Genomic DNA, 22,364 nt, shown 5'->3' with positions numbered 1-22,364 from the left:
TCCAAGAAGTCCATTTCACAAAATAATAAACAAATATTTCTGAACATAAATATATTTTCCTGAATAATGTTATGTTCATAAGCAATATCACGATTGATGAAGCTAGTTTGAATAAACAGGATGCGAGTGATATTTTATCTATTAGTTTGAGTTGGATTTGTGACCTTCTAATAAAAAAATAATAAAGAACAGTTAAAAGAGGAACCTTATAAGGCACATAAATGGGGAAAACATATGTATACAGCTAACGAATGAACTAACAATAAAACAGAATATTTGTCTAAATAAGCACAATTTGTGTATTAAATGTTTGTATTCATAAAAAATTCAATCGATCATTTGCGTTAGAGCCAGCTATACACAAATAGTAAGAAACCTAAATATGAATGCAGTAATAATAATAAGAATAAGAATAAATAATACAGTGATATAATTGTGAGTAATATTTATTTCTTATTCATGTATCAGTTTAAAAGAAATGATTTTAATCTTCATTATACTTACAAAAAGAAAAAAAAAGCGTATACTGTATGTATTCGCTGGTCATAAATAATCGAAGTAAGAAACATCTGCTTGCTTAGAGAACAACGGATTTTCTTTAATAAATAATAGAGTTCTAGACAGACAAATAGTACACTTAATGATTGTCTCATATCCGTTCATTAATGATCTATGGTTTCTAGGGAAACTGTAACAGAGATTGCACAGAACAAAATAAACATATTTGATAAGAAACTGGTAGTTCATTCGCCCTGTGTAAGTGAGAATTAGTTCTGAGTGCAGGGAAGGAGGCCACACACACACACACACACACACACACACACACACACATGTAGATGCGTTATCACATGAGCCTGATAACCAACGCTAGTCGAAATAAAAAGTAGCCAATTTAATAAAATTTAAGGATGTCAAAACAGTCTTCAAGTTTTATGACTGGTAGTTGTGCTCTCTGAGGATATAAACACTGTTCAGGTGGAAAGAAATTTATTTATTTTTTTTTTGAAATGTTTGATGATAATTATTGAAATTATTAGGATTTAATGTTTTAAGTATGGCAAGCTGTGTCCTACTAAACACATTATTGGAATAAAAGTGGCAGATGGTGATATTTGATCATAATACATCTTACAAATAACAGTTTTCTCTGATGGAATCTTCTAACAAAGCTTCTTTAACTGCGATGGAATTGTCCTTTATATATTAAAACTGTACGAGTATATTTCACATTTCCCACTATCTGATGACGATTTCTACAAAACAGCAAGCCCACCGTCACATTTCTATCCTATCATGCATTCACAGTTGTTTTTTTAACTCTTCAACCGCATTCTTCTCAAATCCATAATTTTTGAGTCACTTTTTTTTTATCATATTCTAATGTCTTAATTCTTGCTATTTTATTTTATTCATTGGCTCTATATTTGTGTTGTTTCAAAGGCAATATTATTTATCGGCACCATTATCAAATTCCATGCCTGAATGTAACATCATTGTCTTCATTTTCAAAAAATCGGTGAGTACATTTAATTTCTTGACTACCTTGTTTTTGGCAGTTCATATTTATTAATCTATTATAAATGTAACTTACCATTTTAATATATAAAGGGGAACTCAATACCACTTAAATAAAATTTGCTGTAAATATTTTCATTAGCTAACTTTGGAGCGACATGAAATAACATCTCGTATGATATTTTTATCTTTTAGAACTCTATATTATAGTTTTCTCGGCAATGCTTTGTTAAGAGTCATATCCAAACTGGTCTAATCTATCTATCTGTCTATCTCTACTCTACATGAGTCTACCAGTGTTCCTAAACGAAATATTGCTATTAAAAACAGTCAAACACGAGTAAAAATCATTACACAATGACCTTTTTGTTTCGTTTTTGTTGCATTAGTAACAATCCACAAATCCTGTTTCTATATTTCCTTTTAAGTTTACAGGATTTCCGCTGAAGAAATTAGTTGTCGTAGAATTTAATGGATACCAGAACATTATACATCCCACAATGGGCATTCAGTATAACCTCTACAGGAAGATCCATGGAAATAGACCAGCTCACTTATAGATAGGAAACACAATGACACACGGACAATCAATATACACTTTTTATGACGAATATTTGAAATAGTAAAATTCCATCACTAGTTTGGAAACCAAAAAAAGGCTTAAAAAAGCACCATTGGTGTATTAAGTTTATTGCGATTTAAATATTTAAAAGTGAGATCACCAGATAAGAAAACGAAGTGGTGGGTCACTTTTGGTACATTTTATTTTCTTAATGTTGATTCGCGTATCTAATTATTTTATGAATTAACACTTCTTTTTGGATAAGGCTTTAAAAATCTTATTCATATTTTATTCATTCATTCATTCCATAAAATTGCGCTGAAGAAATAGTTAATAAATGTTTCTTTTAAAAAATATTAAAAAACGTAATTTAAAGGTTCAATTCATATAAATTCAGTGTACTTTAGACAGTGTACTTAATTAAGGCGACCGTTTTAAAAGTTGCTTTTAAAACGGTCGACTTAAATTTCAAATTTCAAACAGTGGTTAAGCAGTTAATTAAGAAGGCTACAGTTAATTAGGAGAGCTCTCTCTCTCTCTTTCTCTTTCTCTCTCTCTCTCTCTCTCTCTCTCTCTCTCTCTCTCTCTCTCTCTCTCTCTCTCTCTATATATATATATATATATATATATATATATATATATAGCGAATGTAGAAAATATTCAGTTTACGAGATTTCATTGTACTTCTGGTCACATAGTGAAACCTAGACAGATTTCCTAGAAAGAAACCAATACAGATTATTTTGGGTAGATTGAAAGAGGGAAAATTCGTCAGCTCCACTATAAATAAAGTTTGATTTTCAAATTTATTTATTATGGTTTTATAATTCCAGCAATCTTATTAGTTTGGCAGTTGGAATAACCTGGTGAAGTTATAATAATCGGCTTTCCAAGTTAGCTAATAATTATAGTTAAAAATAATTGAATTCATAATATAATCTATTGTATTATTCATTGTATAATGTATAAAATGTAATTAATAATAATTAATCGTAGCCTGAGATGAATTAAACAATAAAATCAAAAATAACATTAAAATTTCTCTCCAACATTTTCAATGTCTTATAATACACTTTACTGAAAAGATCTCAATTTTCTCTTTTTCTTTGTTTTTATTCTTTTTCCTGTCTTTTATTATTATTATTATTATTATTATTATTATTTTGAGAGAGAGAGAGAGATAGAGAGAGAGAGAGAGAGGGAATCTATGAAAAAGTGCTTCAATTAACTGCTTAATTAATTCAAGCACTTTTTTGAAAGATTCAATATGCAAAGTTTTGTTTTACCACCTTTGATAAAACAGAGATAGAAACAAGAATATCATTTCTTGTCAATGTAATTTACTCGCAAAAAGTGACTTGCTGCAACTTTCATAGTTCGTTCAACCTCGACAATTCGTAAAACTGTAATGTGAAGCCATCGTCCGGTAGTTGCTACAGAACCCACAAACATAAACGGAATTTGAATCACAGTTAATTACCAGGCCGACAAAACATTATAAATATAGGTGATCTGGCATATTATTATTATTTTTTTTTAATCGCGGTTAAAGACATAAATCTTCAAGAGGGGGAGTGAAAATAGAAGTACATAACATCTACGGAAACGCATATATCGTATATCCATATACGGATATACTCGTATATGGATTATCTGATAGCCTCTCATTTTCAAATCCTCTTCATTTTGCTCTTCATTTATTCTTAATTCAAGGTTGAGAAAGCATTTTTATTATTATGCTTGAAGTTCACGATTCGGTTTCACAATTCTTAGCTCTAAGCAGTTTTAGAGTAATTCAAACTATCGAAATAAAGCATATTTCGGAAATACATGTTAAGATTAATTATCAGAACAGTACCTCTCATAACACGAAGGCAACAGAATGAAAACTATTTACGAAAACACAAATGTTAAAATCGTAAAAGATTATTTTACAAAAATGCATTATATTAGCATTAAATAAAAAAAAGAGGGAATCACAGCAGTAATTGCAATAAAGACATCAGAGAAAATACAATACACTTGAAATAAACGTCAATTGATATACGTAGCAGCAAACCAACTAATCAGAACTAAGTTACTCGGCTGTTTCTGCGCAAGTACTGTATTTCATATCAGTGCAAATTCCGTTCTGCGCAGATACAAAAGTATCGTCTGCTTACATGCAGCGACATTTTTTCATGTTTCTGTGCTAATAAAATACTATTTTTTTTTCTTTATTTCTTTATCATTATGCAGTGGGTACCAGGAAAATTTACTCTTGTTGCTGGACTTATTCAGATCATTCTAATTATAGTGTATGCATTCTGTGTGGAATACGGTGAAGATGCCGATGCTAGGAATCCAGCGAATAGTCTGTCGTCTAAGAATGGGGGAAAAGATCCAGAGAAAAATTCTCTCGGAAAATACTACGCAAGTAAGTTCATCTATATACATTTTACCCCAAGTTAATTTGTATTTATAGACGTTTACTTAAAATTAGCAGTCCCTGTTTATAATCTTGTACTATGTATCCTTCGTATACAGATGTCCCTTGTTTCTACCAAGGGACATCTCTTAGAATGTCTTGGCCTTTCTCAGAGAATATCTCATTGTCGCCAAGTAAGAAATGTTCTCTGAGAGTCAGATCTCAAGGAAATTCAAACTAAACTCAGGTTGAGTATTAACAGGGAATATTTCAACGCGCTGCGTTGAAATATTCCCTGACACACCAACGAGTCTGTCAGTAAACTTCCTCTGTATAAGTGGAATTGTATTATCCATATGTATTATCCATAGTTCATCCCTCCATGCAGCATAAGCTGAGGTTCAAGTTCACACCAGGAGAAACAGCTACATAACATTACACGTCTGTCACCAAAACTTCACAGTTGGGATGATATGCTCTGGTAAAAAGACGTATTCGATGCATCCTTCGCACCATTACTTGTCCACTCGATCGGAAAATAGTAGAGTGTGATTTGTTGTTCCATATCACGGACTTTCAACATTCTACAAACCAGTGACGATGATATTTGCACTAGTGTAGTCTGTGTTGTTGTTGATTGTCCTGGTTGATTACTGGCTTACGTACAGTTTTCGTTCTGTAGAAACAGACACTGTAGGACCTTTATCCTGAATCTTGGTTGACCGAGATGTCATATCAACTGCATTGCCGAGCACACCTTAATCTCTTGATATCACTTTGGGAAACGTTTCTTAGCTGAGGTGACACCTTCACAGTTCCTTCGATTGATAATGTTGACTTCAGTTGATTTTGGGTGATGTCACTTTTATCAATATCAAGAGCTAACAGGTTAATAATATGGATTAAGTTCTTCATTCTCATTGACAATATATAGATATACAGTCGTTTTGTAAGGGTCCATTTGTTTATCTTATATAGCAGTACAGGCCATATGATGATTGGAATATACATATCAGCATGTTTCAATCTTAAACAGGGAAGGGTGTTCCTATACTTATTGCAACACAGTGTACAAATATAATATGCATATAGAAAGCTTTCAGGTTTTCATATTAATTTATTCTTTCGTTTATTCTGTTATCGTTCATTTATGTATTATGTAGATGTAGATCCCTATATGTGTCACTCCAGTATTTTCTATAATTAGCAAAAATACTGTGCTCTAGATGTAAAGAACAAATGACTGAGATATGAATATCCCATATGGAAGCTGAATCACTTTGATACTGCATTAGGTGGTCTAACTCGAATATCTGCAAATTTCCTTACATCGAGGCTATAGTGGGGCCACTGAGCTACGGTAATGTCTGGAGTGATTTTTAAACCTTTGTCATAATAAAATTCATTGATAGGCTAATTAATCAACCTATCAACCAGAATACTCGTATAATAAAATAGCAAATTCAACTGGATATTTCCACTTTAGAGTACCCTCTGAATCCATACAAAAAGTAAGCTCTGTTCTTCGGTTTCATGATATGAAGATACTATGGGGGGGCCTATTATAGAAGAAACGTTAAAATAAGTTTTATTGCTAAATGAACTAGAAAACACTTTTACATTTATTCCACGGAATTCAGAACATGGATTTTTACTCAGACAATAATCTATAACAATTTTGGATGTATGTGTTCCAAGAAGAGTTTCAATTCCCCCCCCCCTAGAAAGGTTTTAAACCTGTCTAACGTTTAGTACCATGTTTGCCAGACTTTTTCCAAACCATTTCAAGTTTCAATAAGCAAGTTTCTTCCCTTACACTGGAGGTAGAAGAAGAAAAAATCCATGCTGAAAAGGCATTCGAATTCACATGACGTTGTTAAAAAGTGGAAAATTCTCTCCAGTCAGCGAACGGGCCATCGACAATTGGCCAGGACTTAGGCTCTCCAACCTAAGGTTATGAATTCGAATCCTATTGCAGGCATTGAGGTTTTTGAATGTGGATTTAATCATTCGGAATGAGATCTTTCTTTGCGAAAATGGCTTGTTACAGTTCCGGGTTTGATCTCTACAACAGGTCTCTTCCCATTTACATTAATAAATGAAAGAATGTGAAGTATTCTTTTGCTACTGTTTTATATTGTGGTGATTTTTAAATGCACTCCTTAACTGTATAAGAAAAAAAATCTCTATCGAAAAGTTATTGGATATACTCGTACTCGTGCTTAAAATTATCGGTCTCAAATAGCCCATCAAAATATTGTTACGGAGGTAGGGGTGTCGCAGTTAGGCCAGGGCATAAAATAAAAACATCACACACCGTTTTACAGCCTAGAAATTCATACACATAGTGTACTTTAGCAGCATCCGTAGGTGGACCAACATTTATACATGAAATAAAATTATTATTATTATTTGCATCGAGTGGTCAAATTCTGAAGTCTCTAAGAGATACTGAAGAAGGAAATCGGTTCTATAGGATACATAAGTTGCATGGATGAAAATTAAAGATTTTATTTAATATAACTTCAAAATTGGACCGGTAATAGATCATCAAGCTTCTTAACAACCTCCGTAGTTCAGTCGGTTTCAACGAGGCCCTTTAGTTAGAAAAACTTGCGTTCGAATCCGGAGTAGGACGCGAAGAATATTTAGCAGGGCTTTTTGACTAATGATGTGTTAACTGGTATCAAAGGGGTCGGAAGGGTGTTTCCTCCACGAAACTTCGTTATATTTTTTCATCCTGGAAAACTGATGCAGTTGACAGCCACTACACACTCTGCAGGTAAGGTTAATCATCCTATCTGTACATTAGGTTTCAAACAGCCAAGTTAATTGGCTGTGACATCTATTGAGCCTAAGATGCAAGCGACAACGAGAAAGTGGATTGTTAACAATAGCTAAACTACGGTTATGGTACACACTCTCATGTTGTTAGTTACCGTAATTAGCTTACCTTCATTTAGAGTGAACACATGTACAAGGAACAAAATTGCCAATGGAAATAGGAATCAAAAACGTTTTTGAGTACTTGTATTTTGGGAAATCGGTAGGTAGCTAGCTCCACGTTAGTTGCCATCATTTTTACAAGTTATGGCAGTTAAAATCAGTTTTCAGAAGGAGAGATCCTACTTTCCTGTGTGCCAAACATGTTTCGTGGAAAAACATGTTTGTATTTCATTCAAAAAAAAAAAGTTATTAAAGGATAAAGCTACTGAAAGAGCTTGTGTATTGTATTTATCAAAGACATAAAAATTTTCATACTTTTTATTTTATTTTATCTTTATTGTATTTATCAAAGTCTTCTTTCAGCCAATTCCGGGAGTAGTCGCTCCTGGGAAAAGTTTTTTGTTGTTGTTTTTTTTCTATTTTTTTTATTATATATATATATATATATATATATATATTTATTTATTTATTTATTTATTTATTAATAAATAAATAAATGAATTGCGTTATTCATTCTAAAGAAGTAACACGTGGACAAAGTTGAAAATATTTAATATTAAGTTGAATTAATTATAGATATTTCGATTATTCTTTTCGATTATTCGATTTAAGTAAAAAACAGTTTGAAATCATAAAACAAAACAAGGTATATGTAGAATTGAATTTCTCCTTATATGCAGTCGCGAGACAGCCAGGTAAAAACTGATACCATTAAGATCAATTGAAGTGTGCGTGCGAGTGATTATATATATAATTGAAACATGTGTGTTACAAGTAATAAAAACATATAATTAAACAATATCATTTAATGTAAGTTATTCCACTTTTCACAAACAGGCTGATCGCCTTTCTGAACAGCAATCCCACATTTCCTCCAAGAAACTGAACAAATCTGGTCTCGTAGAACATGGAGTTACTAATACTAGCCATAGGATCCTTTGAAATGACCCCAAATTATTACATAGATGCTCCCATAAATATGAATGTCTCTCTAAAGAAGCTTCGGAATAATTTTGCATCGCCCAACTCTCAACTTTAATGATGTACTCTGCGTTCCAGAAATCTGGGAATACACACAATCCTTTAAAAATAAGCACCCACTCTTCATTTGATTCTAATAGTGTCGGTTTTTACCTCGCTGTCTCGACTGCATATAAGGAGAGATTCCATTCTCCGTACATCCTTCATTGTTGTTTAATTTTTTATTTTCCAGTGATTTGCACTGACGATGATCCATGATACGTGAATCAAAGTATCTGTAATTAATCCATCTTAATTAAATATTTTCAACTCGTATCTACGTGTTACTTATTCCTTTTTTATGGAAACTTTTTAACCGTAACACAGAAGAGTCGACCTTAGAACACGCGTGATTACATATAAGCGATAACCAATTAGGTTAGGTCGTAAAATATCACACATACCACATTGCGAGAATGCATTCTACCTCGATGATGATGCAAAATGGATAATTTTCAAAAAAAAAACAAAAAAACTAAAGAGTATATCGTATTGGAGAATGATAAGGCATTATCGCTTTATTTATCGTATTTATTTGTCGTGGTTGCATAATAGTTACTATCCTGTAAGTAGTTTGCTCAAGCTTAGTTTGTAAGTAGCTTGCTAAGCTCTGTTTTTATGATACGAAGCAAAATAGGATGAATACCGCTCGAAACTTATTATACTCCAAGAGTAAAACAAATAAATAAATAATGATAATGCAAACAGTTGAACTTCTTACATCCATTCCCAGTGCATAAATGATATTAAATGTGCTCATTATTAAAAAAGAGCCTATAAATTATAAGGATTTGGGAGAGAAAAATAAGGAACAAAAAATAACTCGGTTTGCTTATTTTGATAGATGATTTTTGATAATGCACTAAATTTATGACGTAATAGTTAGTAATATCAACGCGCAAAAGAAATAAACAGACCCTTGAAATCTTAAGTGATACTTCGGATCAAAGCATGACCTTTCTTCTCGTTTAAAGAGCAGTGAAACTGTATACTAAATTGCCGAATTGATTGGGCAATATGCAGCAACGAAAACAAACACTTCCGGTAACTCTTCTGCCATAGATTCATTTATCTGATTACACTCCTCCTGAATATTCACAATTAAGAGAAATATTTTAGATTCACAATATTAAGAGAAATAAATACATTTGGATTCATTTCACTGCTGAATATTCAACAATTAATAATCATGGGGGGGTAAGGGATAATTTTCTTTACAGGGAATTATTCCAAGGTAAAGATATGCGCAATAGATCTCTATTATAGAGACCTAGCCTCTTCTTTTTCAAGACCGCACTGCGTGGCGAAGAGTCACATCCTCCCAGAGGTGCCCCCGTTTTCACAGAACAGTGCAGATCTAGACTGGAAAGTCGAAAAATATTCCAGAGGAAGACAAAGGCAATGGCGTAAGAAGCTGGAAATATTGGGAATAAATGAACTTAAATGAACAGGAATGGGCCATTTTCAGTCAGGGGACTATATGACGCATTACTCAAGTCATAAGACAAGTCGAAAAAATGGAGTATCTTTCTTACTCAGGAAATAGGTGGCTAGGTATATATTGGGTTATAATCCAGTGAGTGACAGAATAATTTCTCTCAGACGGAGTGGACATCCATTGAATATGACCATCATTAAGGTTTATGCACCTACTACAGAGGCATCAGAAGAAGAAGATATCGAAGAATTTTATGGCAAGTTACAAGAAGTGACTAGACGCAGCACCAAAGCGAGATTTATGACTATTATTGGAGATTGGAATGCAAAAGTGGGAGAGACTGAGGAACAAGGAATGACAGGTTGTTTTGGTTTAGGTATTCATAACACTGCAGGGAAGAGACTAGTTGAGTTTTGTTCAGATAATTCTTTGTTTGTTGCTAACACCTGCTTTTATCACCTGATGGACAACACAGAAATCAAATTGACTATATACTGGGACAAAGAAGATGGAGAAGTGCAATTCAGTCTGTCAAGACTTTTCCAGGTGCAGACTGTGGAACAGACCATGAGTTATTAGTGGCTACGATACATGTGAAACTACGGAAAATGAAAAAAAAAATTGTCTATCAGATATGATCTTGGAAACGAATACAATATTAGCATACAGAACACATTCAACACTCAATTTGTGTGAAAAGTGTGAACTAAATGAACTATGGGAAGAGATTAAAGATATAATTAAAACAGAAGCAAAGAAGAATATTCCAACAGTTTGTAAGAAGAAGAAGTCCAAATGGCTGTCAGAAGATGCCATCAAAACTGCTCAGGAAAGGAGGCAAATGAAGGCCACAGGAAAGTTGCAGGAAGTACAGCATTTGAATGCATAGTTTCAACGACAAGTCAGAAGAGACAAAGAAAAATACCTTAACCAGGAATATCAATAAATAGAAGACCAAAACAAGAAAGGAAAAACAAGAGATTTTTTCAAAAAGATCAGATTACTTACAAGGAAGTTTAGTGCCAAGGTGACAATATTGAAAAGTAAACACAAAGGATATCTTACAGAAGTTGCAGATATCCAGTAAGAAAGCACCGGGAGGAGATGGAATACCCATTGAGCTGCTCAAATCCCTGGGAGAAGAGGCAGTTAAAATTTTAACAGCTCTATGTCAGAGAATTTGGATCACAACTATATGGCCTAAGGAATAGAAAAAATCAGTTTATATACCTTTATTGAAGAAAGGCGATGCAGGAGAGTGCGAAAATTACAGAACTATAGCATTCTTTTCTCATGCAAGTACAGTCTTACTTAAGATCATTCAGAAAAGACGGGAACCATTTATGAAGAGAGAAATGCCAGATGAACAGTCAGGATTTCGAAAAGGCAGAGGAACAAGAGATCAAATCGCAAATGTGAGATGGATAATAGAAAGAGCACATGAATATCACAAGAATGTCTATGTTTGTTTCCTTGACTATAGCAAGGCTTTTGATTCTGTAGATCATGTGAAACTGTGGCATGTGTTAAGAACAATGGGAGTCCCAGAGCATTTCATTATCCTTCTGAGGAATCTTTATTATGACCAAGAAGCTACTCTCCGAACAGATCTTGGAGAAACTGAGTATTTCACAACAGGTGAAGGGGTAGGTACGACAAGGATGTATTTTATCTCCGTATCTGTTTAACTTGTACAGCGAATACATTTTAAGACTGGCAGGGCTGGAGGAGTCTTCAGCTGGAATTAAAATTGGTGGAAAAAATATTAATAATTTGAGGTATGCAGATGATACCACCTTGCTAGCAGAATGCGAATAAGATTTGAAGGAACTTATTATGAAAGTTAAAGAAGAAAGTGCTAAATATGGTTTTCAACTTAACCTCAAAAAGACAAAAGTTATGGCAACATGTGAACTTAATGATTTTGAAGTAGATGGGGAGAAAATGGAAGCAGTTAAAAATTTTGTGTTCGATCCCGAATTGATAAAGATGGTTATTGTACCGAAGAAGTTAGAAGAAGATTATTACTCGGAAAAAAGCAATGACAAATTTAAGCAAGATCTTTAAAGATAAAGATATTAGCCACGTAACAAAAATAATAATCGTGAAAGCAATGGTATTCCCTGTGGTGCTGTATGAAAGTTCAACCCTGAGAAAGAGTGAAAGAAGGAAGATAGATGCATTTGAATTATGGGTTTGGAGACGCTTACTAAGAATATCATAGACTGCAAAGCAAACCAATAAATCAGTTATAGACAGAATAAAGCCTGATTGCTCCTTTGAAGCTATGATCATCAAGCAAAAATTGTCATACTTCGGACATATTATGCGAGCAAATGACAGTCTGGAGAAGATGATGATGCTTGCTAAAGTTGATGGAAGCAGGAGAAGAGGAAGACCAAGAATTAGATGGGTAGATGGAGTTAAAGAAGCAACTGGAGTGCGCTTGGAGGTTCTGAAAGACATGGTCAAGGACAGATAGGAACGGAGAGTGTATGTTAGTGAAATCGCCAGGAGTCGGAAACGACTCGATGGATCATAACGCACAATAATCATGTCTTGAATGGCTACTCATAAACTCTAAAATTAAATCAAAATCATTGGTTTGCACTAATTTACCAAGATGGAGATAGGAATTATTTCTTTCTCTTTCTTCTAGTGTTCCAGGATGTTAATGTCATGATTTTTGTTGGCTTCGGCTTTCTGATGACCTTTCTCAAGAAATACGGCTATAGTGCTACAGGACTCAACATGTTACTGGCTGCAATCGCTATCCAGTGGGCCATCATCATGCAGAATGTGTGGCACATGGAAAATGGCAAGATTCATATCAGCATTACAGAGTAAGGTCCATTCTTGAAATTATATGAATTTCTCTTTTCGTTATATTAGGATTAGTATTTTTAATTCTTTTCTGTGATTTGTATTTTCCAGAATCATTTCGGGAGACTTTGCTTCCGCAGCTGTACTGATATCATATGGAGCTCTGCTCGGAAAAACAAGTCCATTGCAGTTGTTGGTAATGACTGTTCTGGAGATTCTTGTTTTTGCATGCAACGAACATCTGGGTGTGGAGATATTTCAAGTGAGTTCCACATTGTCATAATGATGTTAAAATTTCGTTTACATAACATGAATGGGTGTCTGTATAGCCCTCTGAAAATGGCGTTTGTATCCTTAGCGCTAGACTCTCCGGAAAAAAATAAAATAAATAAAGCCATTATAGTTTTGATTCTAGAGGAACGTTTTCTAGCCCAGTTTTGGGGTATAGTTTCAGAGTTAGTCGACGTTTGGCACAGGCAAGTAGGGTGTTTTATTTTTTTTCCTCGCAAATTTGAATTTTTAACCCACTTGGAAAAAAAAAAGTAGAATTCATGCTATTACAAACAATAATATGAACGCTAAAGTTTAGGACCACGAGGATACGCTAGTTGTCTCTGCACCTTCTCTCTCTCTCTCTCTCTCTCTCTCTCTCTCTCTCTATTTTCATTTTCAATTTTTCAATATAAATTGTTTCGATTTTTTTCTTCTTATTTTATCATACTGAATAGATTAATCTACTTCTAGAAACATTCCTAGTCCCTTTATATTCGAAGTCGCATATTAGATATAGTTTGTTGTTAGGCTGGATTTAGCTGAAACAGGCTCAATATGTTTTAATATCTTTTTCCACTCCTTTCTCAAAAAAAGTGAAATTTTAAAAGTGAAAAATGTCACTTTTCATCTGAATCAAGTCTGAGTGGTATTTTATACGCTATTTTTAAAATCTCTTGCATTATTATTTTGTTGTTAAAGAAAATAAGTTTTGCTAAATGACATATCGTAGGGAATTTGCATTTACAATTGCAAGTCGATACTAAACCAATTTTAGATTTTGAATATTGTGAATATTTAAATATTTTGTAAGATCTGAATATTCTACAATAGATGTATTTTTTATATTTTTTACGTTACTCTCACAAGGTTGTAAACCTATAGTTAGTACCGTGGGTGGGTTAAGAGATTTTTCTTTGTAATTTTTCTTATATTATATTATATATATTTTTTTTTTTCATTTTTATTTAATCATTACATAATTCAGAAACCCTGCTTTAGAGCTGAAACATGCAATTTTTGCAAGCCTTCAATAAGTGGAGAGGTGGTGTCACACCATGAGATAAACTTCATCCGTCCAAAGACATTCGTATCCATACTACGGCGGGATTTGAACACGCAGCCTCTTGTTACACTAACCTCTGCCAAACAGGCCAGCAAATGTTCCAATTCTATATTTTTTCCAATGTAGAATGCTGTTGCTGAAAATGTTGAAAATGGAAAAAAATACTGAATTCTCAGTATTTTTTCTCCATTCTCTGTATTTTTCTGTTTCAAGTACGTTCATTGCTAATTTATACAATTTATTCAGCTGTTCAGTAACAGTAATAGTAATAATAATAATACAGTAATAGTCGAGTTAACAAACAAGCTGCGTGCATGCTTTCTTGGTTGAAGGTCTCCTTAAGATTCCTACTCAGTCACGAAGTAATGTCATCGGCAAAACGAAGTTTAGCCAGTGAGATATGAAACACACTGTTTTCACCAATTTGTGGTGGGGTAAAGAGCTTAACTTAGGATATCAAATGACCTTTAATATAATGGATATATATACAGTATACCTTATCTATAATTATTCTATCATAGACTATGTACAACTGTTTTAATTTTCAGAAATTAAACTACTGCAATTTCAATACGAAAATTTGTTTGCAAATGCACTGTCATTGCCTGAAGAATTTTCTTATTCAAGGTTGAATATGACCACATATTTTTACTATCCTTCAGACTGCTGACGTTGGTGGTTCAATCTTCGTTCACACTTTTGGAGCTTATTTTGGACTGGCAGTGTCTTACGCCCTCTATCGGGAAGAATTTGTCGGAAACAAAAAAGAAGAATCTGTTTATCACTCCGATTTATTCGCTATGATTGGTGAGTTGTTCTGTTAAGTTTTGCGTTTAAATTATAAAACAATACAGAATTATAATATCTGTTAATGAAAAATAGCTAATCTATTTTATCTTATTGGTTCAGGTTAAACAACAAGATTTATTTAATAAAATAAAAGGAGGAAAGGTTGTCTGAGTAAAACTTATATTTGATTATGATATTGTATAAATGTCTTTCTCGCATCACCAACGAACTCACCACGCTTCTTGTTTGTATTTCCTAAGGAACCGTATTTCTTTGGATGTTCTGGCCAAGTTTCAATTCCGCTTTGGTGGAAGGCGACGGTCGGCATCGAGCTGTCTTAAACACTTATCTTTCCTTGATGGCCTGTTGCGTGGTAACCTTTGCAGTGTCCTCTCTGGTGGATGGAGAACGACGGCTCAACATGGTAAATGTTAACCCTACCTCGTTTGTTTATGTATTAATAAAAACTCTAATTTATATATATATATGTGCCATAATCCAAATCATCCGTGAAGTGACATATATATTGAATTTTGAGGGCGACTAGAATTCATTCCATATTCAAAATCCGTGGATTTATATTCTCCTGAAACAGAAAATAATAGTTTCGGATTCCTTGATTTATTTGTATTAAGGCTTATTAAATGAGCTGATTATATATATAACATATAAATCTAAATATTGTTATATTAATTATTATCTGAGCTTTTTAATTAAGGCTTGTGTAACTTTAAATCAGGATTCTAATGATTGGTCAGCGCTTGCTGCACGCTATGGTCAGGTTCAACAATGGGAGAAAAAAGGCAGTTATAAAGTTTAGCCAGTACTTTCAACAGGAAGTACAAAAAAAAATGCAAAAAGGGGAAAAAGAAATATGGAATGGTTTCTTTAAAAAATAATATTAAAATAAAGTCAAATGAAAAATAATGACATGGTAAACTAGAAGTTTTATGTATTTTTATGTATATGTTGTGCATATTTTACTTCAATTACTTTTTTTTTCATTTTAATTAATTAAATTTAATTAATTGCATCTATGATTAGAATTATGTATTATTATTATAGGTCCACATTCAAAATGCAACTCTAGCAGGTGGCGTTGCTGTTGGGACATCAGCCAACTTCATGTTGAATCCTTATGGAGCTCTGATAGTTGGGAGTGTTGCTGGTTGCTTATCAACAGCCGGTTATCGTTTTCTGACTGTAAGTTTTCTTTCATAATATTCATAAAACTGAATATTATGAAACTCAAAATAAAGATACTTTTTTGGCTTCATGTGTGTGTGTGTGTGTGTGTGTGTGTGATTTTTTCTGACTCAGAAAGAGCAATGAGGAATGAAAATATGTTAGATATATATTTAATGTCTTTCTTTGCGTGAGAAAATTTCCCTTACTAGGTGCTTGAATCTAATAAATAATAGAGTTGACAGTATACTTTCTGTCAACTCTGTCTCTTGACAGAAAGTTGACATTTCTGTCTGTCCGTTTTGATTGGAAAGACGACCTTGGTTCGAATTCCGTCGAAGACACGAAAACCTTTATAAAAGCCTTTCAAATAAAGATTGTTGTTTGGAATCATGACTGAAGCATATAAAGAGATGAGACTGGTATATTGTGTACGTAAAATGTTTTCCTGATGGTTTATCTATTTTTCTGGACGAAAACCCCGAGTTTCTAGGAGGAAAATCCTATACTGAACGCGAGTTAGCCGCCCTCTTACGGTGGTGAATTTTTCTACAGAAACTTGGACACTTTTATTCAACAAAATGAACAAAGTGATTGGTCTCAATTAACAGATATAAATGCACTGTTCTCATCGCCTTAGCTACTTCGGTCAATTTCAACAGTACGAGTCGGTAAGGCGTTTGTAGCTTTCTACTAACTTGGGGCTTCTATCTGGGTAATGTTGGGAGTTCCTAGAGACTTGAAATTGCTGGCCGGTTAGTAAAATTTAAACTATGCATCAATGGAAGGCAGTATGCTAATCCCTATTGGGGATCGCGCTGTTTGATTACAGTAGCCTATGTTGAAAGTATTTACCTAATGTGGGTTACTGCCTAAGAAAAAATAAAATAAAAATAAACAGAGCAAACTTTTGCTTACTTTAGGATATTTTGTGTTTGAACTCTATTAAGTTGCTATTTTGTTCATGTTTTCCACTTCTACGATCTGCTTTCAAAAGTGTGTAATATCTTCTATAACAAAACAAAAAAAAACAAAAAAACCATAAAGACAAGAATTGTGCTTTTTTTCTACTTCGCTGGTAGTTCTCTTTCTAAAATAATACGATAAGAAACTTGTATTTTTTTTGTATTTTTTTTCCAGGACTTTCCTTAATTTTCGAAATGCTATCATTTCTCTTTGATGATTGTGAATAAACTGCATAGTAAAAATACTCATTCCTTCCTAAATCTAAATTAGTGAGGGTTATATTTATTAATTTCTTTCAGCCGTTTCTCGCCAAAAAATTCAAGGTTCATGACACTTGTGGTGTTAACAATCTCCACGGCATGCCTGGAATAATGGCGGGTCTTATTAGTGTGATTATGGCTGCTTTGGCAACTGAGGCGGATTATGGTTACAGGTAGTTATATTCAAATAGTGCTCATTTTTCTTCCTATAATACAGACACCATAGGATTAATTTTTTTTAAAGTTATTTCATATTTTTAATTTTGTGAAGAATGAAGTTGGAAACAGTAATCTAAATCAGAATACGATGTATTCTTAAATTATGTATTTGCTAGATTCGAAATACATATGTTTTTCTTCTCAACCAGAGTTCAACAGAAGCTGATTCCCTAGAGAAATTCAGAACTATTCCCGAGTTAAGTGAGTAATAGGGAATTTTCTTCACTCACAAATTCCTTTTCTTAACTCCGCAACTCAAGAAAAATTGACAGTGGAACACGCAGCATTTCACAAAATAATACAGTTGAGAGTCTGATCCAAGGGCCAGCAGCTACATGTCAAATCCTCGTGCGTTTTCGTCATTGAGAATCAGCTAAAGATCGAAATGATCTTTCGGCAAATGCAAAAATGAAGGATAACTGCTAACTTATTTCTAATAAAGTAAGAAACGTTTTGGAAATAAGTTGGAATACGTTTTTTGCCGAAGATCAAACTACTTTAGCCATAGCTAACTTTTTTGAATTGATGGGATGAGATGGAATGGTCTGCACACTGCAGCTATCGATAATCGTGAGCTCAATCCATCAATGCATCAAGACTTTCGTAGGGAAATTACAGTAGACTAGTGCAGTCATCTAGCCTAAATTCTAACGGTATTACTAACAATAATATTATGTTTAAAATAATATAAGTTGTATAGTGTTAAAAACCTCCCTCAGTATCTTGAGAGGAAAATCCTACTTGCTAATGCTAAAACTCATGTAACTAGCCAAAGAATGGCATACAAGCAGATTGTCTAGTCAGTAACTAGAATCGAAACTATAATGGTCTTTCTTTGAGAGACCTAGTAGTATGGAAGCAAATGTCTTTACTGTAGGACTGCACAAGACGTCATGATTAATAATAATAAGTTGACGAGAAAAAAATTCCTGAGGAAATCTACTATCGCAACAACCAAAAACTAAAGGATGCAAATTTTCAAGCTAATGTTCGTATTGGGAAATATAATGTTTCTGAAGGGAATCTTTTTAACATGTTCATTGCCAATCAAGCGATATCGCGTGATGCGAGTCCTCACCAAACGGCCGATCACGCATTATCGCGTGGACGTCGCTAACTAAATCAAAAAATTAAAAAAAATTGGCCACCACACGAAATTCCAATTTTCAGCTTGGCAATGAAAGTGTTAAGACTAGAGCGAAGCAGTTGATAAAAATTTGACTGGTCACTGCTACATTTAAACATAATATCAATGATTCATTCATCATGGTCTTCGATTACCGAGACGATCTAGGTAGTTGTCTGGGGCACAGGCCCTAAACAGATATCATAATTAAACAGTTCCTTTTTCCATGGTTCTCCTTGGATTCTTTCAGAAAAATATGGAGACAATATTTATAAGTAATTTGCGGTTCATCCTTCCTTTACTCTCTCTCTCTCTCTCTCTCTCTCTGCTTTCTTTTGTCCGACTTCTTGATTTCTATCGGGCGTAAAACAAAAGAAAATACAATTTCCAAAAGACAAAAAAATACAGAAAAAAAGGACAAAAAAGGGGTAAAAAAACCCTTAAAATCAGCAGGATGCACGATATGGTTCTCTCCAGCTGTGCTATTTCGTTCAGAAACAGCTGGATTTATATATCAGATTCATCTCATGATACTGTTCTTTAGAATCATAGATGGATTTCTTTACCGTATTAATAGGTGCAAGACAGAATGGACTGTGAGAGTGTTTTTAGTTTTAATTTTTCTATGATCTTATCCGAGAAGTGGAAATCTGTATCGTGGAAGGGGTGAAGAATCAAATAATCTGAATATATTTTTGGCTCAAAGGGGGGGGGGCTAGAAAACAGTTCTTCTGTTCAATGAGATTCGTTTTCCATCTGGCGGTTAACACTTTCAGGAGCCTTACCAGAGACTTATAGAAGTGCAACCTTCTATTAATAATCCCCGTAAATAAAGACCATTGTAGTTTCGATTCTAGTAGTCGCGGAATAGAGGAAATTTTTCTAGATCTTTTATCAACAGGTTCCTGAATTCATTTCGTATTTTACTTTAGCGTTATTATTTACACTATAACATAAGTTGTCTAGGTCACTCTTCTTCCATAAAGGGACTTGTCATTATTACTTTTTCCTTGCAGCCTATACGAAGTCTTTCCTGCCCGTGCGCCAGTGGAAAACAGCACTGATTACATCACTATTCACGCCTCCTTGGATCGGGTGATGCCCGGTGACGGCTTCACAGCTGAACAACAAGCACTCACCCAGTTAAAGTCGCTTGCGGTCACGCTTGTTATTGCCATTTTATCAGGCCTATTTACAGGTAAGAGTTAGTCGGGTACAGTAACTATTAGTATCATCAACGTTTTAACTAATGTTCAGTATTTCGAAATATTTAAGCCTGGTAAATAAATTGACTTCAGTTGTCCGTAATTCAAGTACGAATATGTCAATTATAGAAAAATATGTGATTAAGAATTTGCAATAGCATTCTTTCATCATAAATTTTACTAGTAAAGTAATACAGGTTAAGCAATTTGCATGTCTTGACAGTCTCATTACTCATAACCTCGACAACACAGAAACAGTAAAATACAGACTTAACATCGAATGGTCTAATATGAATAAATTAAAGAAAAAATGGGAAAATAACAGCATTTCAAAAAGCTTCAAACTAAAACTCTATAAAACCATTATTATAACTACGACAACGTATGGAGCCGAGACATGGAGATTTAATCAGAAAACAAAAAAAAGAAAGAAGAAAATCAGAGCATTCGAAATGAGAAAAATAAATAAGACTCACTGGTCAGAACACAAAATAAAAGAGCAAATCAAACACAAATTAAATCATAGATAAGATATCATAGACATTAAACAGCAATTTAGATGGCTCGGATAAATCCTGATAATGTCCTTTCAGAAAGTACCAAAATCAGCCTTGAATGGAATCGTGGGAGGAAGATGATCAAGAGGCAGACCAAAAAGAACTTGGCTACGGTCTTTGAAGGAAAGATCACAATTATTGAGCTTCGGAGAGATGATAAAAATGGCCAGAGATAGAGCCAGGTGGCTACTATTTCGTATTCATAAGGGACTCAACCGTCATCTGACAGATGAGAAAAACAAGAAGAAAAAAGTGCAATGTGTAATAGAAAAAGCTTGAATAATCTTTTACTCACATGCACTCAACCGGAAAATTCTATCATCAGAATAATTTCCTGAATATCCTCCATGGATCTGCAACCAGAGTGCTTATTTTTCATTGGAAAGACCGTTCCTGAGAAAAAAAAAAAAAAAGAGGGGGGGGTGTATTCCATTTTATACGTCAACAATTCCAACGGTTCCCAGTTAGTCACGCACTTGAAAAATCGTCTAACAAGCTTCTTCATTTGTTAATATCAAAACTTCCAATTTCTAAAATGGCGAGCGATTCTTAGAACTTGTATATATTAGAACTACTTCGAAAGGCTTGCAGCCTGCAATAATTTCCCTGCAGTTTCTCCACACGCGTAAAATTGAGCAATGTTATACGACCCAACTTATACGATTGTGAACTGTTCTACTTCTGTGTACATGTTCTAGACCATGGAATATTCTCACTATCTTCATTTTAAAAACAAAATGTTATTGTGCAATGAGACTGATGCATGTTGCTGTCGTCTACACGTACATGTACATGTTTGGATTGTAGGAATTCCTGATATACAAGCGTTGACACTAATTTCTCTTCCTCCCTTCATTAATTTCAAAACAGTTTCATAATTAGTTGCTTTCTATAACGACAAAACTTTAATTTCAATATGTATATGTATTCTTGTCATGTTTACAACTACTTTCGTTTGCTCATTTATTGTATTGTTCGTTGCATTCCAACATATATCTTCGGTGTAATATTCTATTAATTTCTTTCCATTCAGGCTTTCTTTTACGCCAGCCAGTATTTGATCCACCTTCCTCAGAACAACTATATGATGACATGGATTACTGGGAAGTACCTGAAGATGATCACTGAAACGAGCGAACGTCAATAATAAAAGAGAGAGAGATCTGAAGAGTAATAATAATGATCTCGATCTTCTTAAAGAAAAATTATTCCGCAAAAATATTGTATTATTATATTATTATTGAAGTATAATATATAATGTTATATTTTCTTAGTGTTTCCTGAACTGTTTTTTACCGATTGTAAAATATGAAATTAAAACCACCCAAATGCCCATGTTTCGGAAATATATCCAATTATGCTTCGTATCCTTGTTATCCTAATAGCATATTAATATTAATTCAATCGACACTTCTCATCCACGTATTCATTGACGTAAAGACCTCAAAGCCGGAACTATGGTTAATGGAGTTATTATTATTATTATTATTATTATTATTATTATTATTATATAAAATATATAATAATATAAAAGGGGGGGGAAGTAACTAGTATTCAAAATAGTTTGAGTTAAAATCCAACACTTCAAATGTATTTAAAATTTAATTTATTCAATTAACACATCAGCTAATTAATGAAATTATAAGAGGGAACTCGTGTATAAATCGTAAACAGAAAAGTATTCTGTTTAAAAAAAATGCTCATTTAGCTGAACAAAAAAAAAGGAAAGTATAAATGAGATGCACAAAACTTACAAAGGCATCTTTTTATTTTTTTTTCATGTTTGTGGTTGCATACAATTTCAACCGAAGGACACGTGTTACGTCATATTCCCGACTATCCTATTTAAATATAGCATATATTTAAATAGGATTTATTATATATTAAATAATGTAAAAAGTATCCAGAGTACTTCATAAGGGAACACAAAACTGAATAATGTGCAACTACTAGCATCCTTTCTTATTTGGTTGGCCTTTTTTATATGTATTTGCTTTGCAATTCCATTTT

The 22,364-nt window shown here is 33.5% G+C and overlaps 1 protein-coding gene across 1 annotated transcript; it reads left to right on the top strand.

Moving 5' to 3' along the window:
* The first annotated feature begins 4,225 nt into the window (after positions 1–4,225).
* Rh50 (Rhesus blood group-associated glycoprotein Rh50) lies at positions 4,226–21,689 on the top strand. Its single transcript, XM_090412837.1, has 9 exons — positions 4,226–4,493; positions 12,548–12,731; positions 12,823–12,973; positions 14,710–14,854; positions 15,097–15,260; positions 15,902–16,039; positions 17,287–17,420; positions 19,609–19,790; positions 21,388–21,689. The coding sequence occupies exons 1-9, from the start codon at positions 4,310–4,312 to the stop codon at positions 21,480–21,482; spliced, it is 1,377 nt and encodes a 458-aa protein (XP_090268963.1). The 5' UTR covers positions 4,226–4,309; the 3' UTR covers positions 21,483–21,689.
* The last annotated feature ends 675 nt before the right edge of the window (positions 21,690–22,364 follow it).

This window comes from Typopeltis vanoorti, chromosome 23 (assembly GCF_054136105.1).
Source record: "Typopeltis vanoorti isolate ZY-2024b chromosome 23, IOZ_Tvanoo_1.0, whole genome shotgun sequence".
In the NCBI taxonomy this organism is placed as follows: Eukaryota; Metazoa; Arthropoda; class Arachnida; order Uropygi; family Thelyphonidae; genus Typopeltis; species Typopeltis vanoorti.
Note: the sequence above shows the minus strand (reverse complement) of the source record. Positions and strands in the feature narration are given on the sequence as shown.